General features: G+C 43.9%; 1 protein-coding gene across 1 annotated transcript in view; it reads right to left on the reverse strand.

Annotated features, from left to right (window-relative positions):
* Nucleotides 1–13,527: 13,527 nt before the first annotated feature.
* The window catches only part of nsfa (N-ethylmaleimide-sensitive factor a), a gene marked incomplete at its 3' end in the record, with an annotated part of 50,917 nt that continues 48,161 nt past the window's right edge, over nucleotides 13,528–16,283 (reverse strand). Inside the window, exons 18-20 of the mRNA XM_080009016.1 lie at nucleotides 15,596–15,709; nucleotides 13,801–13,856; nucleotides 13,528–13,558 (exon numbers count right to left, since the gene is read on the reverse strand). Of these exons, the coding sequence (XP_079865142.1) occupies nucleotides 13,528–13,558; nucleotides 13,801–13,856; nucleotides 15,596–15,709 (201 nt within the window). The remainder of the gene's footprint in view (nucleotides 13,559–13,800; nucleotides 13,857–15,595; nucleotides 15,710–16,283) is intronic.

Genomic DNA, 16,283 nt, shown 5'->3' on the forward strand with positions numbered 1-16,283 from the left:
CTGTGCCACCGGAGGATCACCCTACCTGGGGTTCTTGGGCTATAATAACCCGCTGACTGCACATTACCCGTTTCTTACATGGCTACTTGTGCTAAACAAAATAATACATTGGGGCGGAATATTGATCTTGAGTGATTTTACAACTGGTTTTCAAAATTGCACGGCTAGTTCTAAAACTAGCTTCTGCGTTTTAGTTTCAGCAGAGAAAAATAGTCCACGACAACATAGCTAACATTGGCGACTGTTCGCCCTGCAAAAAAAAAAAAAAAACTTTGGCCGGCACGCAAGGAACCTGGTGACTGTTATTGATGTCAAATAGGACATGCCCGCCTGTCCTCAAGTCTTCCATCGGTAGTCTCCCTGTTGCTCTTGTTTTACCATGAGCATGTGCTCATGTGCATAGCACTGTTTTACTATGGCGTGAAACAGGCGACGTGGTTGCCCGTGACAACGGTCATTATAAACAGACGGCGGGCCGTTATTTGAAAATAACGGATCGGTGATTGTCCAACCAGAACTGAGCATTGCAGAGAGCCGCATAATAATGATGTATTGTTGCAATATTACCTCGATTAAGACTTGGGTACAAGTGTGTGTTATTGTGCGTGTTGCGAGGCTGGGGGGATCGGAGGTGTGTGTGCATGTGTGTGTGTCACTTCCTGTTTTGATCACGCCTGACGCCAACTGCAAGTGTATATGTATATGTGTGTGTGTGTGTGTGTGTGTGTGTGTGTGTGTGTGTGTGTGTGCGTGTGCGTGTGTCGCAAACACCTCCACATTAAAACCCAAGGTAGGTTTTCCTTTGCCGTCCTTTTCGGGGGGGGGGGTGGTATGCAATAAAAGGAGAGAGGAAAAAAGAGAGAGAAGTCGAGACGGCGAGCATGAGGAAGAGAGAGGAAGTCGAGACGCGAAGAGGAAAATGAAAGTGTGACAAAGAAGCAAACCGCAAAAAAGGAGTGTGTCAGAGAGAGAGAGTCAACCGGAGGAGCAGTCAGCGTTCCCGTAGATTTGTCGTGGTGGTGGAAGGGCGACTGGAAGAGAATAAAGTCGTGCAGCTTTATTTTTATTTTTCCTCTTTCTTTGTTTTTTATGTTTATTTTATTGGGGGGTGGGGGGGGGGGTGGACGTATTTCATTAACGGCACATTGAATCTTGGAACCCTGAGCAGCGCAGAATAAAGTTTCACCTCCCAACTGGCACGGATTTCTATCTTCCAACCAGGAACTTTGAGCAAACTTTCAAACTGGTTGAACTTGGATGCACACACACACACACACACACACACACACACACACACACACACACACACACACACACACACACACACACACTAAAACTTTTTGTAATACCACTCTGTAATAACTTAGTAAGTAAATAGTAATTATTTATCGTTTATACCCGATATACCTAGACAGATAATTCATCCTATGCATAGAAACACATTTGTATATCCTGTATATATACTATATATTTCACTTCTGTATGTTTTGGCAATTTGTGGATATTTGGCTATTTTTATTTTATTTATTTGAATTTAATTCAATAACATTTTTAGTCTATCTCATAACTTATTCATTTATTTCCCTTTTGGACTGTTGTGCTTTTTTATGCTAATTGTCTGGCTTTCCAAACAGGAATACAGAGCCTGCACTTCCTGTTTGCTGGAGGATGGCAAATTACATCACACAGACACACACAACTTGTGCAATATATTGAAACAGCACTTGTTAGAAAACCATAGACTCTGGTAATAACTTGATAAGTACATTGTTATAATTTATAGTTTATACCCGATATACCTAGACCAATAATTTATCCAGTGAATAGAACCACATATATTCGTATATTCGTATATTCTGTATATTTTTTTATATATTTGGAGATTTATGTTCTGTATTTTTGGGGTATTTGTGTATATTTGGCTATTTTAATTTCATTTTTTAATTTTATTTCAATGTATTGTATTGTATAATATATTGTTTTAATTCAAAAACATTTTTATAATTTTTTATATTTATTATATTTATTTAATTATTATTTTTTTAATAGAGAATGTATTCTGTTCAGCTTTTTTATGCTAATTGTCTGGCTCCATGAGCAGGAAACAAGGGCCTGACGAGCGTCAAGCAATTTTGCCCCTCGCCGCGCGTAGGTGCCTCAACAAAAAGAACGTGCACTTCCAGTTGGCCGGAGGATGTCAAATGACATCACACACACAGGGACAAAAATAAATAAATAGATTCACGGCAAGGGGTGTTCCTCTGAATTTTCCGCCACAACTGTTCAACAGCGGAGTGGCTGAATTGCCTTTTACCTCTGCAGACGTGGGTATTTGCTGCAGATGTTCCCCTTGGTTTAGGCTGGATAAATGCATTTTTTTCTTTGGTACGGTAATTCAATAGAATAAAAATATAGTACCACTATAATAAAACCATGTCTTCCTGTCTGTCAACAAAAATAATATAAGGCAATTCCCTGCGGCTTTCCATGGCCGTGCCCTGTATAGCTGGGCTTTTAAATTGGCCACGTTAATCGGCCCAATTTTGCGCGCCATCCAGATGAACGGATAGTTTTCCCACACTTCTCTGGATGTATCTTCGGGGAACGGCTTGGAAGCTATTAATTTGTTTTCCATACTTTCCAGGCCCACGCTTGGCAGAACCCTATGCACGGCAGGAATCAAATCAAATCAAGACAAGACCAGGCTGCAGGCAGAGGGGGGAAGATTGCTTATTTTGCTTGGGGAAAGCGGGCAAAATTGAGCTTTCCTCACATGCAATTTGCAGTGCGATGTATTTAAACCTTTAAAACAAGAGTAAATTATATTTCACTGCAGGTCTGTTTTCAAGGGTTGGTTCACAAGTAAAAAAAATTAAACAAATGTTGTTATCCTCTCTCTCTCTCTCTCTATACGGAACATTCCAGAAACATTCCAGAAAACTGCAGCACCCTGAGCAGGTATACAGTATATTATGAATAGTTGGGTGTGTATGCATTGTTGGTGTAAAGCCTGTTTTACAGAAAATCGCCCAGGCGGAATGTATGACCTATCTCTCTCTCTTATTTTAGCCGATCCCTGTTGCCCTCTTTTTCCCTTTCCCCCTATGTTGCTCGCTCTAAATCACCCCCTCCCCCAACATAATTCTCTCTCTCTCTCTCTCTCTCTCTCGTGACGTAACACACCACGGGCCTTCTGAGCTTGGAGCATTAGCTGTCTCTGCAGACCTGGTTATGTAACTGACTTCTCTTCCTCTTCCTCTCTCTCTCTCTCTCTCTCTCTCTCTCTCTCATAGACTGTGTCAGGCCCAAGGCCTCTGACTCGGACAAGCAGGGCATTGGGTGGGGGATTGGGGGGTTGGATGGACCTGGGCGGGAGTTGATGTTTTAAGTGCGATTGGCGTGTGTCGGGGTGCTGGGGGACAGACGGCAGTGTGGAAGCAAGTAGAACCCCGCCGTCATGTTCCACTTCAGGGGGAAGGGGTAATCAGCTCATCGAGGAGCGGCTGAAGAGTCACGGGCGGCATCCAAAACCATCCCAACAAAGTCCTATGCACTATTTACTATACAGCCCCCCGGGCACTCTCATACTGACTCCGGTATTTGCATACTAAGATATTTCACCAGCAGTGGTATATCATCCTGGTACTTTTGATATACTAGGTAACGCATATGGTTTCAGACATACCTGGTGTTGTATATGTTTCAGAACTTTGAAGAGACTGTGTACGATCGTCATGAAACCCAGCATGTGTTTCTTCTAATATAAATGAAAAGCTGAGCGCATATTAACAACACCATCCATAAAATCCACAACTCGAGAGGGAAGCTTTGTTCGGTCTGCGACGACCGAATCGGACGACCACCACGGGAAGCGACGTCAACGCGTATCCCAAGCCAAACTTGCAGAGCCAATTTAAACTCCACACGTTTCCATGGCGGAGAAAACAAAACACAGGACGCCATGCGGCTGTCGGGACTTCAGCCATCTTGCCTCGCGTCTGGTAGCAGACTCATAAGGCTCAGACGTTTGGCTCTGAAGGAAAATCTGTACAGTGTGAGCAGGCAAAACTACGCTGCCTTTCAGAACGCGACTATAGCAACAAAGGGTAGGTTCAAGCTCAAGGACTGAAAGGGATGTCTCAAGACATTTAAGCCTTTGGAGAATGACAACTATATATATATATATATATATATATATATATATATATATAGAGAGGGAGAGAGAGAGAGAGAGAGAGAGAGAGAGAGAGAGAGAGAGAAAGAGAGACGGGAGCTTCTTGAACTGAGGAAATTGTGGCACTGATACATTTTCTCCGTTGATGAAATTCCCAACGAGGAGTGGAACCTGGGGAACAGGACACAAGGGGCCTGGGTATCCGAACAGAGCAGCGTGAAGTATTCCTCCTCCCGGGCACAGACATGAGCCTTCCCTGCCTCTTCTCTGACAGGAGGAAAGCGCTGAGGGGCCCCGACATCCATCCAGCTCAGCCACCCACCGTCCCGACACCAGCATCAATAAAAGACTTGCAATTCTTTATTCATAACTGGCCTACTAAGGGTGCCTTCGCCAGCCCGGCTGCGACAGCATGCATCTAAGGCAGCGTGTGGTTCTTATCTATAAACGGAATACCTTTTTTCTTGGAAGCCTCTTTCAGTAGCATGCCAAATGTCTCTTTCTCGCCATTTCCTTTTTTCCTGACAAATAATCTCTTGAACTTGAACTTGAACCTTCGGTCTCGCCTTGGCCTTGTTATAGGAGAGCATGGTAGCTCCTATGTAGCACTGCTTTGCATTTCTTCTCCGGTTCACTCCTTTCTTGGGTGGAGTGGACTTATAGTTGGCACAGCTTTATGGCTGGACTCACAGGGGCGATGATCTGACATTTACTTATCGGGTTGCTTATGGCCTTTTCTACGCCTATTCTTGGTGTAACTGCTGTTTTACGAACTACCCGGCAATTGGCCATCGGAGACGTAAAGCATAAAAGAGCAAAATTAATGAACAGAAAGGAGGAAACCCACGTGATAGAGGCTCTCACTGATACCGAAGAGGGAGGTCGTTTCAAGCCAAAGTGCACTTCTTCAGACTTCAGACTCTGAGGTCTGAAGAGGAGTCTTTTTGGCTTGAAACTGTATAATTACGTTGATTTTCAATACGCAGGACGGGGAGTCACGCAAATGTAAACTGCCATTTACCCAAAACTAAGAAATGCCGACTACAGTTGTTTGGTCCACATGGTATTTGACTATTTGGTCCATGTGAGGGTGACCACAGGGACGGAGCTTTGTATCACATCTACTCCAACCTACAACGGCATTTTGGCTTCATGTCGTTTAACTTGGAGCGACTACAGAAGTCAAACTAATTACACAATAAACAGAAAAGCAGAGCGCCTTATCCAGTCAGAATACAGCAATTTAACGCTGGGGGGTGTGACTCTCAAGACATTCGCGCTGACATCTCGGTTTGAATAAAAGAGCGTACTGTATGTCACCTTCTGGCACATTCGGTGGATGAGGCCAACCTGGAGGCGATCAATCATGAGTGGGGCAGGTCAAAAACTGGAAAGCTTCTAAAATGGGTCTCAACAACACTTGCGTCTCTGTGGCGCACACTCGCCTTGCATAACGTCAACACTGAAACAATTTATTGTTCAGCCACGACGTCTGTCTTCATTTTCCATCAAATGCACAGACCAGACGACGCCCACCAAAATCTACATTCGCTTCAAAAAAGTTGCCAGAGTGTCGCCTTTTATTTAAAATAAGTTGGGCGTACCACTCTCAAAAAACCTTCATGGTTTTATGAGCAACATTTCCTAACTTTATGGAGTGTGTGGTTTCTTGACGGGGTGCTTTGCGTTAATGTTTAAGTGAGAAAATATGTGTCAAATGTGGCAGACAGAAAGCTGGATGCTTTGGTTTGGATTTAGTTTAGGTTTAGATGTAGATTCAGTGACAGTGTAACAACTAGGCTGTATGCAGAGATAAACGCAGGGCTATGTGCATGTCGTTCATATGGCTTCTTCCTTCTTTTTCCAATTTGTACATTATCACTCACAACCTCCAAGAAACACCTGAAGACCCCGCTCGGTCAGGAACACATGAATACCTGATCCCATGTTAACTATGACTCACTATTCTTGTTTTTGTTGATGTTGACTAGTTTCAAGTCGTTGCATTGACATAATGCACAAACACATATGAGTTGATGATTTTGTTGACTATTTTTAAGTTCTCATATTGCAATCTGGCTATGGCACGGAACTCTACGCTTTGGACATACCAGGACTTCTACTCTGTGGGGTAAGTACTGGAGGTAAGTGAAGGTAAGTTTCATTGAGGAGGATTAAAATGTATATTTAATAAAACACAGACAATTAATTCTATTATATAATTATAGAACCCAGAATCACGATTGCGGCACCGCCCCTTGCGGCCGCCTGCGTGAGCACCTTGTGTTGATTACGCACATTTTAGTATTTTTTTGTTTTTAGAACTTATAGAGCTTATTGTGCATAATCACCTGGTGTGACATTTCCCTGCATATATGTAAAACCGTATGAATATGTATGTAACAAATGATCTCTTGAACTTGAACTTGACATAATGCACTTACAACATGAGTACTTTTCATATTACACTAACATATTAAAAAATATACGTCTTTTGTCAATAACACTATTTTTTATTCTGATTCCTTCCAGCTGTCTTGCATTTGTATCTGGTTGATTTTAGAAACAGGTGCTCATGCACTTAAATTTGAGGATGCTACAATCGTCGATGCATGCTTTGATCGTTTCGAACCTCTCATGTAAGTCGCTTTTGACAAAAGCGTCTGATCAGTGAATAACTGTAAAAAGATCTTATATGCATCCAAATTAATTCTGCAGGCTGACCCTCCACAAACACATCACTCCAACCGCACCCAAATTCACCACGCACCCTAAAAATGGCCTGTTGCATGAGTCCCGATGCTAGTCCTGTGGCTCTAACGTCCCTGCAATGCAATGCACAGCACTACTACTGTACATGGCCTCTACATGGGTTACATTTGGTTTAAATTTGAATTCACCATCATAGGCTTCCGGACAGACGCGCACCAAATTTCACTTCACATGGGAAGCTCCCATCCTCGATGCATCATTCATGGAAGGCGACCTAGTCCGAAAGAAAGTGTCTCAAGCAAACTTAAAACACTTTAAGTGAAAATCTGTACGCTGGTTTGTGTTGTGGTGAATTGCCCTCTCAAGTCCCACAATTCCAATGCGAAAATGCAATCTCCCCCGACCCTCGGAGCTCTTGCCTATTTCTGAATGACTGTTTCATATAAAGTGTCAGAAGTCTCAAACACGGGATTTTTGCTTTTATTTCTTTTACAAATCCATCTCGATTGCAACGTTTAAAGCATGGCTATATGAATATGTCATGGCTGTGGAATGTTGGCCGTGGGCACCCTGGGGGAAGAGGGGTGGGGTTGAGGGGTGGGGGTGGCTCTGCCAAAAAGTACAGGCTATGGCTTCACGTTTCTTTTCTTTTTTTGAGGGGAGGGGGGAGTCGTCCCCAAAGAAACGAGACTTTAGAGTTTAGATCCTACCCTGCACTTTTCCTTACATAACCCCACACACACACGCATCGACACACACACACACACACGCGCGCATTGACACACACACACACACACACACACAGTATATACACACAAGTTGGACACTCTCACATGGGGTTACAAAACATAAGCATTGGCTGCAATCGATATATATGATGCATATCTAGATTTTCCCTTCATTATATTTTGAATAAATGCTCGCAGATCACCACCCACCAGCCCTGGAGCCATAAAGTGGGGAGGCCGTGGTGGTGGTGTAGGTGGTGTTGGTGGTGGTGTGTGTGTGTTTGGAGTTGAGGCGAGGACAGCGGCTCTCACCTTGCAGCGGGGCGAGGAGCCTCGCGGCGGGTCCGACTCCTCCAGACCTGCCGGTGGGGCGGCCGCGCCGCACCGCCTCCTTCCGCGGTCCCTTCCCGTTATTGCGAGAGACCTCGCCGAGGAGGAGGTTCGCTCCGATCGGCGTGTATATCCAAGCGGGGTCGCGGTCCCGGACCCGTCGACAAATACGACGGCGATATGTCTCGATGTATTTTATGTTTCCTACCAGGTGATCGAAACGCGCGCGGATCGCCTACAGGTTCGCGAGCGGTTGGATCCGTTCCGCCGATCGGTGCGACCCCGGTACATGTGGAAATAGTACCACTGCGTTACGTCCCGCACCGCCAATGCCATGGCCACGTTCAGCGGGGGAACTCTACAGCCCCCCACCCCTCCCTCCCTCCCTCCCTCCCTGCGTGTACAGTACGGGGGGAAATGCGGGTCAGAGTCGACGGGGCTGACTGGCTCGGTTCGCCGCCGCCAGGCCCCGCAGCGCCCCCTGCCGGGCGCTCCGCCCGCATTACGTAACACTCCGTGGACTGAATCGAGATGGAGCGCGGCGGCGAACGGCTCGACTCTTTTCTTGGGACTCGCTTCTTGAGGAGTCACTCGGTAAGAATGAATAAGTAAAAGAGATTCTCTCGATTTTCTCCGACTCCTTCGTTCCTTTCATTCAGTTCCGACGGGTCACACGAGCCGCTGGGCTCTGTTGAAGGGGGTTCTCACAAGAACGGTTCAATTTTGTCCCAAATGACAAAATGATCAAATCTCGGCAGAAGAATGCGAACGGCGAGGCCCCGCTCTCGCCATATTCCCTCAAAAATGATTATTTTGGCAGAGTGTGAATCGCAAAAAAAAAAAAAAGAAACGACTTCTGTCAAAATGATGGACTCTGATGGTACTATCCCGGAAAACACTCCAGACGAGCGAGTCGTTTAAGATGCGTTCGCCCCGAGCGAATCGTTCCCGAGCCTCGCGTCGCCGCACAGCAGGAGCTGCCGCCGCGTGTCCGTCGTGGGATATTTTCAACAAGAAATATATTGTGAATTTTCTAAACAATATATGTTGTTCCACTTGTTACTTTGTTTACTAGCAGAATAATACATGCGTAATATGCCCGACTATTAACCCACGGTCACTGTTCGTTACCTGTTATTATTGTCAACTTTGACATTATCCTCACGGTATTTTCAGCATGTAGCGACATAAACAACAAGTAATAATGTGGTGTGGTTTGAGCAGCCACACCTGACCTGGGTCTAGATAACTGGGGGGCCAGGATCAGAGTGGCTGCATACCTGTTGATCACTGGTTGGTCTAACAAGCAACAGGTGAAACCTCCATCCCCACACTCACTCAGGAGAGGAGCGCTTGTCATGACACATCTCCATCTTTTCCTGGGCTTATTCCAACTCGCCCTCTCTCTACAATAAACTGTGTGTCTGGAACCCCTTGCCGGAGGTCCCTGAAAACGTCACTTGGGTGGCGTGTAGTAGGCGTAACTCCCACAAATACATTTTCAATGTATAAAAAAATATACCAATTAATTACTTGCTTTTCATATAATGTTAAAGATACAACAATATATATTGTGAAAAAAGTATTTTTTTTTAAGTTCAAGATGCCTTTCAAATATTATGCATTTTAATAACAGAAAAATAGGTAGGGCCAGGTTATATTTTGTTTGAAAAACGACCACAAGGTCGTTGATGCCCAACGCTCATTGATGCTCATGAAAGTCTAGCCCGTCTGGTTCAGTCCCACAGAAGAGCTACTGTAGCACAAATTGCTGAAAAAGTTGATGCTGCTATGATAGAAAGGTGTCAGAACACAATGCATCACAGCTCGCTGTGCATGGGGCTGCGTAGCTGCAGACCGGTCAGAGTGCCCATGTTGACCCCTGTCCACCACTGAAAGCCCCTACAATGGGCATGTGAGCATAAGAACAGGACAATGGCACAATGGAAGGAGGTGGCCTGGTCTGATGAATCACGTTTTCTTCTACATCATGTGGATGGGCGGGGTTTGGATGCGATCTGATCGAGAATCTGTGGGATGTGCTGGAACAACAAGCCCGATCCATGGGAGCCCAACAGCCTTAACCGGTCAGAGCTGTTTTGGCGGCGTGAGGGGGGAGCTACACAATATTAGTGGTTATTAGTAGTGGTTTTAATGTTGTGGCTGATCTGTGTTTTATACATTTTTTCAAACTATGTTTATTCCATATACTTTGTGCTTTTAAAGTTAACTTATCTATGCACTGTATGTAATATGTTTAATATGTAGACCAGTGATTTTTAACAACTGGTTCCTTGATAGGGTTGTGAATCCGTAATAATAAATATAATAACAATAACATTTGAAGATTATTTACAGTATATGCATGTTGATATGAATCATATATGCAAAATGGTTGATATGCATTTTCAGCAAATTACTGAATTTTATATTTTTAACGAGAAAGAAAATATTGTGAACGATTTAATGTGAAATTGAAAATAATTATGCCATTTTACCCCAGTCTAGTAAGAAATTATCTATATAGATCTATATGTGTTGCAATCTTTACTGATTGCAATACAGTGACTACTTTGAGATGTGGTTTAAACAGGTTATAACAGCTAATAACCACCTTGTGATCAAAATACGTTTTGTTTGTTTTATTCTGTCTAAATTCAGTGAGTATGTCAGCCAATTGTCAATCAACTGAGGCATTTCTTTAACCTGCGCATCTGTGCTTTTTTTATTGCAATAATACATCTTGCATGATAATATACCCACACACACACATACATTGTCATGGGTGTCGGAACATAATATAATAAAAAGAGCTTTGGACAATAAGCACAGAACACAGATGTGGGTCAAAAAAAGTAACAGAAATTCTTCACACCAACAGACTAAACCTGGGCTGAACCCGCACTTCAACACACACACACACACACACACACACACCGCATTCACTTCGTACATAGGACAAAAGAAGGGACACACACACACACACACACAGAACTGGTGTATTAAGTACTAAACGTTTAGGAATTCAACAAGTTGCCATGGTGCTGAAAACATGTCATTTTTGTTTATTTTTATTTATTTATTGTTTTAACACTGACGACACCATTGTACCTACAGACAAGCCTGACTGAACTGTACTGCACACCACCCAGACACAGCCAGGCCGGCCGACGATCCGAGAGTTCCACTGTCACAGTCACTTGGTAAAGAGTAAACACCTCTGGAATTATGGGACGGAACAATCACACTGATAATAGTTTCTTTGCGTGATATACCACATATTTTATAGATATTATTTATATCCTATTTACAAAAATCCAATAAATAACATACATTTAAAGGGTTAACATTTACACATGAAACACCTATTATTTTTTTACATCCACGACGTACTCGCTGAAGCCTTTCATGGCTTTCCCATGGGAAATATGTGAAAAAAACGAAACAAAAAAAACCTAACCCATTTTTTTCTTTGTATATATACTGTATATTTGTATACTGTATATATGTATACTGTAGGGTGGCTTGTACATATCGAACTAACAATAGTTCCATCTAGCGGCGAGATATATATCCTACAACAAATACCTGAAGCTAAAAACATACATGGCGATTTTTTTTCAATGCACGATGCACAAGACAGCAAATTTTATTTTTATAACAGTACGTTTTCCCCAGTACAATTGTCAATTGGTTTCCATGATATGCAAATAAGTGTTAATGACCAACCGTGATGGAGATGCCTCCATCCAACCTTATTTGCTTACTCGAAAACATGCTGTGACAGAGAGAGGTATTGTATGATTATGCTCTCTCTAAAATTGATGTGCAGGCGGACGAACGGATGTGTAAATTGTCAGATGGGGGGTCGATGACAGAAGAAAACGACTCCTCTTCTCCTCCCGTTGCGATGATGGTGTGACCCCCCCCCCCCCCCCCGGAACATCTCCACGCGCTACTCGTAGAAGCTGCGGTCACTGGAGAGAGGGAATGGGAGACAGAGAAAGGAGGGAAGGTTTAGTATTTCAGGACCCAACATCGGCGTCGGTAAACATCCAACGACCCTGAGAGGAAGCTACTCACGCAACACCAGCACAGCGATGGCCGCGGGTGTCCGTAGCTAAACAAGTATCGGAAAGAGGACCCTTTCTTGTTTTCGGGCCTAAAGTGGGCAATCATACATTGATACATACGACGATGCATTTTGTGACATTTTCCTTTCTGGATCTTAGCTAGCCAGGCAATTGTGCAAATCCATTCACTGTATTTCCACTGTTCTGGTTACCCTGCTGGTGGAAATGCACTAGGGCAAACAAGCATGAAGGCTCCTGTATACTTGATGCAAGATCAAAATTGGTGGGACCTGCAGAGCCAACATGGCGGCAGCTTTGCCACCTAAAGTCCGGCAGCAGAGTGAACAGCCTTCGACAGCCATATTCCGGGGATGGCCCTCTTGTCAGAATTAGTTGAAATTGTTGCAAACAGCCCCAATGCACCATCGGCTATGATTGGTGAACAATCCAACACAACGGGTTATGTTCATTATGTACTTCTGCTGGGTCCGCTTTCTGTCAACGAATTAATAGCCGTGCAGTAGTAAATTCTTTTTTCTAACTTATTTTCTACTATACATGGTAAGTAAGAAGCCTTCATGGATTGTGTGTACGGACACCTCGGAACCTCCGATTGAAAGGCCACGCCCTAATCCTATCATTCCGTTGCAATAAAATTGTACAATAAAAAATCATTGTCAAGCACTTTGAGCGCCTGGAAATGTGGTTAAATTGTCTGTCTGAGGGGTTGGGGGGAGGGGATTCCTGAATGGAGGAAGAAAATAACAAAACAAATGATACATCAGTTTGAACCTGTTTGATATTTTTAGATAGTAGATTTGACTTTCACATGGTGCACATCACGCTAGAGCAAAAAAGCCGGATGAAAAAGTTAAGAATGAATGATAGTGATTAGGGAACAGGATGTTAGGAGTTAATGTAATGTGACCTGCGTTGAGGAGAGTTTTTCAAATGGGAAAACTGTCTAATCAACCCGTCTAAATACTGTATTTATATTGTTTTCTCCATTGATAAACAACCAGCCAAGTTCATATTAAAACCGGAATGGGGTCACAATTGATTACACATTATTGGGTTCATTCTGGAATAACAAAAATTAAATTCACGGACTTTTAAGTACCTATTTAAGCACTGTTTTTGTCATTTTCAAGGACAAAAAAAACCTAACAAATCAAATACATTTTCAATGTGATCTTTATGAATGAAAAGATAATATCCGCCTCATTGTATATTATTTATATAAGTGTATGTGTAGTTATATATATATATATATATATATATATATATATATATTTATATATAATATTTCTTTTCATGCAATTCAGCACAAAGGGGCTATTTTCAACGTATTCCAGTACTTAAAATTCCGAGCATGAATTTCAAGCACTTCAAGGACCTGGTGAGAACCCATTCTTGTCTTTAAAATCTCTATAAATGTAAATCTACGACTACATCGCTATGCAATGGACTCCACGGACCTTACCGGTGAAAACAGTGAGTAGCATGCGTGTTATATCCGGATTTGATCGCCTTCATTCAACCTGGCGAGCAAAAACGAAACCATTAGCAAGGCCATTCTTCCCTTTCCCAAACTGTTAGAGACAAGTTATACTTGTTGAAGTTGGAGACCCATTTCCTCCCGAAAGGATACAAGGTTGGGGTCTTTTTCTGGGCGGCCGCATTGATGAAAATGAAGACAGGGTCACAAGTGCCTACGGGAGGATGAACCGTGAGAGGAGGGAGAGAATGGAGGAAATGACGGTTGGCTAGTCGGGATACTTACGCCCCCTCGTCTCTGAGCAGCGACAGGAACTTGGACACTCTGTAATCCTGGTCCATCTGGAGACACATAGAGGGATGGGATCACGTGGGGGGGGGTGAACAAAGACCATTTCATGTCACTAGACAAGAGGTTTCCGAAGCACAGGGCCGTAGACCGGTTACCGGGCCTTGGGTTGTTTAGTACCAGGCCACGAAAACACATCAAAATCACGTCACACAGAGAGACACGCCCCAAGACGTAGGTAGTGGCTTTTCACCCGTCCGCATAAACTCGACATTTCCTAACCATGCTGACGTGTGGCTGTCATGGAGAACTTTGAGGAGTTTGAGATAATATCAGTTTGGTTGGCATATGGGTATGGTGGGCACGGTAGCACTTTCAGTGCATTGCACTGCTGCCTCACAGCAAGGCAATGCACCGGGATTCAGCAGGTTATCTCCCGATGAGGGTCCTTTCTGTGTGGAGTTTGCATGTTCTCCCCATACTCACATGGGGTAACATCAGTCAGGACCCCCACCAAAAACATGCATCGTCGTCTGACCAGCGATGGACATTTGTAACTGGTCCCCGGGCTTGTTGCTGTATGCTGCCCACTGCTCCTGGCTGCCTCCCCGGAGGAAGTACAAGCCAGGATGGGTCAAAAGCAGAGATCTCATTTCACCGGCCACCATCTGAAGCATGTGTGTGTGTTGGTCGCCATGAATGCATGTGTTGTGGTGTGTGTGTGCCATGTGATAAATAAAGAATCTTTACATTTCATTTAGCAGACACTTTTATCCAAAGCGACTTACAATTATTCAAACACCGCGGACGCAGCCATCAGGAGCAATTAGGGGTTAAGTGTCTTGCTCAAGGACACTACAGCATGCTAGCAGGAGGAGCCTGGGATCGAACCAGCAACCTTTAGATTACTAGAAGACCAGCTCTACCTCCTGAGGGACCATCCCCACAATCTTCTTCCTCTTCATATTACAAGGCAAATTATTTTAATTTAAAATGTTAAAATAAAAAAATGTAAGTAAAAGTTTCAATATGAGGACAAACATTTTTCTCTATAAAGCCACACTGCCGACATCTTAGGAGTTCCATCCACCTTCCACTCCAGGGTTCCCCGTCGGAACTGATGGACTCCACCCATCTTTTTTTCCGCCAGTTGAGCCTCTTGGCATTCAACCAAGGTTGTTCAGATTATTTTATCTACGCCACCCACTCTGGAAATGGATCAGACCAAAGCAATCAAACACAGATTGCCATAGATATGTTTAAACAAAAATTCAATTGTACAGTTTGGAGTCAAGACTGCCATCCGAGTCTACTCCAATTACGTTTATTTTTTGGAATCTATTCTCAGAGTCAAAGTGATAGAATCAAGAAATTAGCATTTTGGCGTGGAAGCAACAGACTAGATTAACCCCTTTTTTTTGCCAGAGCTGCTGAAAACACACATAACACCACGCCACGACCACTTTGTCTCTGGAAAGCAGGCTCAGGGCTTACATTGACAGTGAGTTAAAAGTTTTGATTTTCGTGTGATTTGCACAATAGTTTGGGTTGAATTGTGCTTTTACTATGCTACATGGCATTAGTAGTAGATCGCCTGCCTGACTGCGACCATTTTTGAGGTTGCACTGCAGCTTAGCGCATCAAAAAAGAGAGAGTGGCTTGCTCAGATTTGGATTTGTGATGATTTAGAGGTTTCATTCAGAGCTCACTCTCGTTTGCAGCTTATTTTCTGTCGCCTTCACTCCTTTGAGCGTAAAAGTTATAAGGACGCCTGACTCATCAGGAAGTCTACCTGCAGAGACATCTCAATGAGCATGAGGAGCTTCTTGATGCCGATCCACACCCTCTTGCCCTTCATCTGATGCGCAATACTGGCCCGCTCCTTCTCCGTGAAGCTCCCCAGGAGCTGGACGAAAGACGAGAAGGGAGGAAGGGACGGACAAAAAGACAGAAGGAGGGATCGAAGGAAGAAAGGTGGGTCGGTTTGGAGGATGGAAAGAGGGATAAGGAAGGTTGGAGGGAGGGAGAATGGTAGGAAGGAAAGCAGAGGAAAGGAAGGACGATAAGAAGAAGAAATGGACGGACAGAGGGATTGAAGGAAGGAAGAGCGGAAGAAAGGAAAGCAGGGGAAAGGAAAGAAGGAAGGAAACAGGAATAACAGGGCAGAGGGAGGGAGAGTCAAAGGAAGGAAAGCAGCAGGAAGGAAGGAAGGTTAGACAGGTGGAGTGATTGAAGGAAGGAAGGTCGGGAAGCAAGGACAGAAAGCAGGGGGAAGGAAGGAAGGAAATAGAGAGGACGGAAAGTAAGAGGGAGAGAGGGAGGGAGGATTGAAAAAAGGAATAAACAAAGAAGGGGGAGGAAGAAGGAAGATAGGAAGGAAGGAAAGAAGGAAGGAAGGAAGGAAGGAAGGAGGAAAGAAAGACAGAAGGAGGGATTGACGGAAGGAAGGTTGGGAAGGAGGGAGGAAGGTGACAGGGTGG

This window comes from Zeus faber, assembly GCF_960531495.2.
Source record: "Zeus faber genome assembly, chromosome: 11".
Taxonomy (NCBI): domain Eukaryota; kingdom Metazoa; phylum Chordata; class Actinopteri; order Zeiformes; family Zeidae; genus Zeus; species Zeus faber.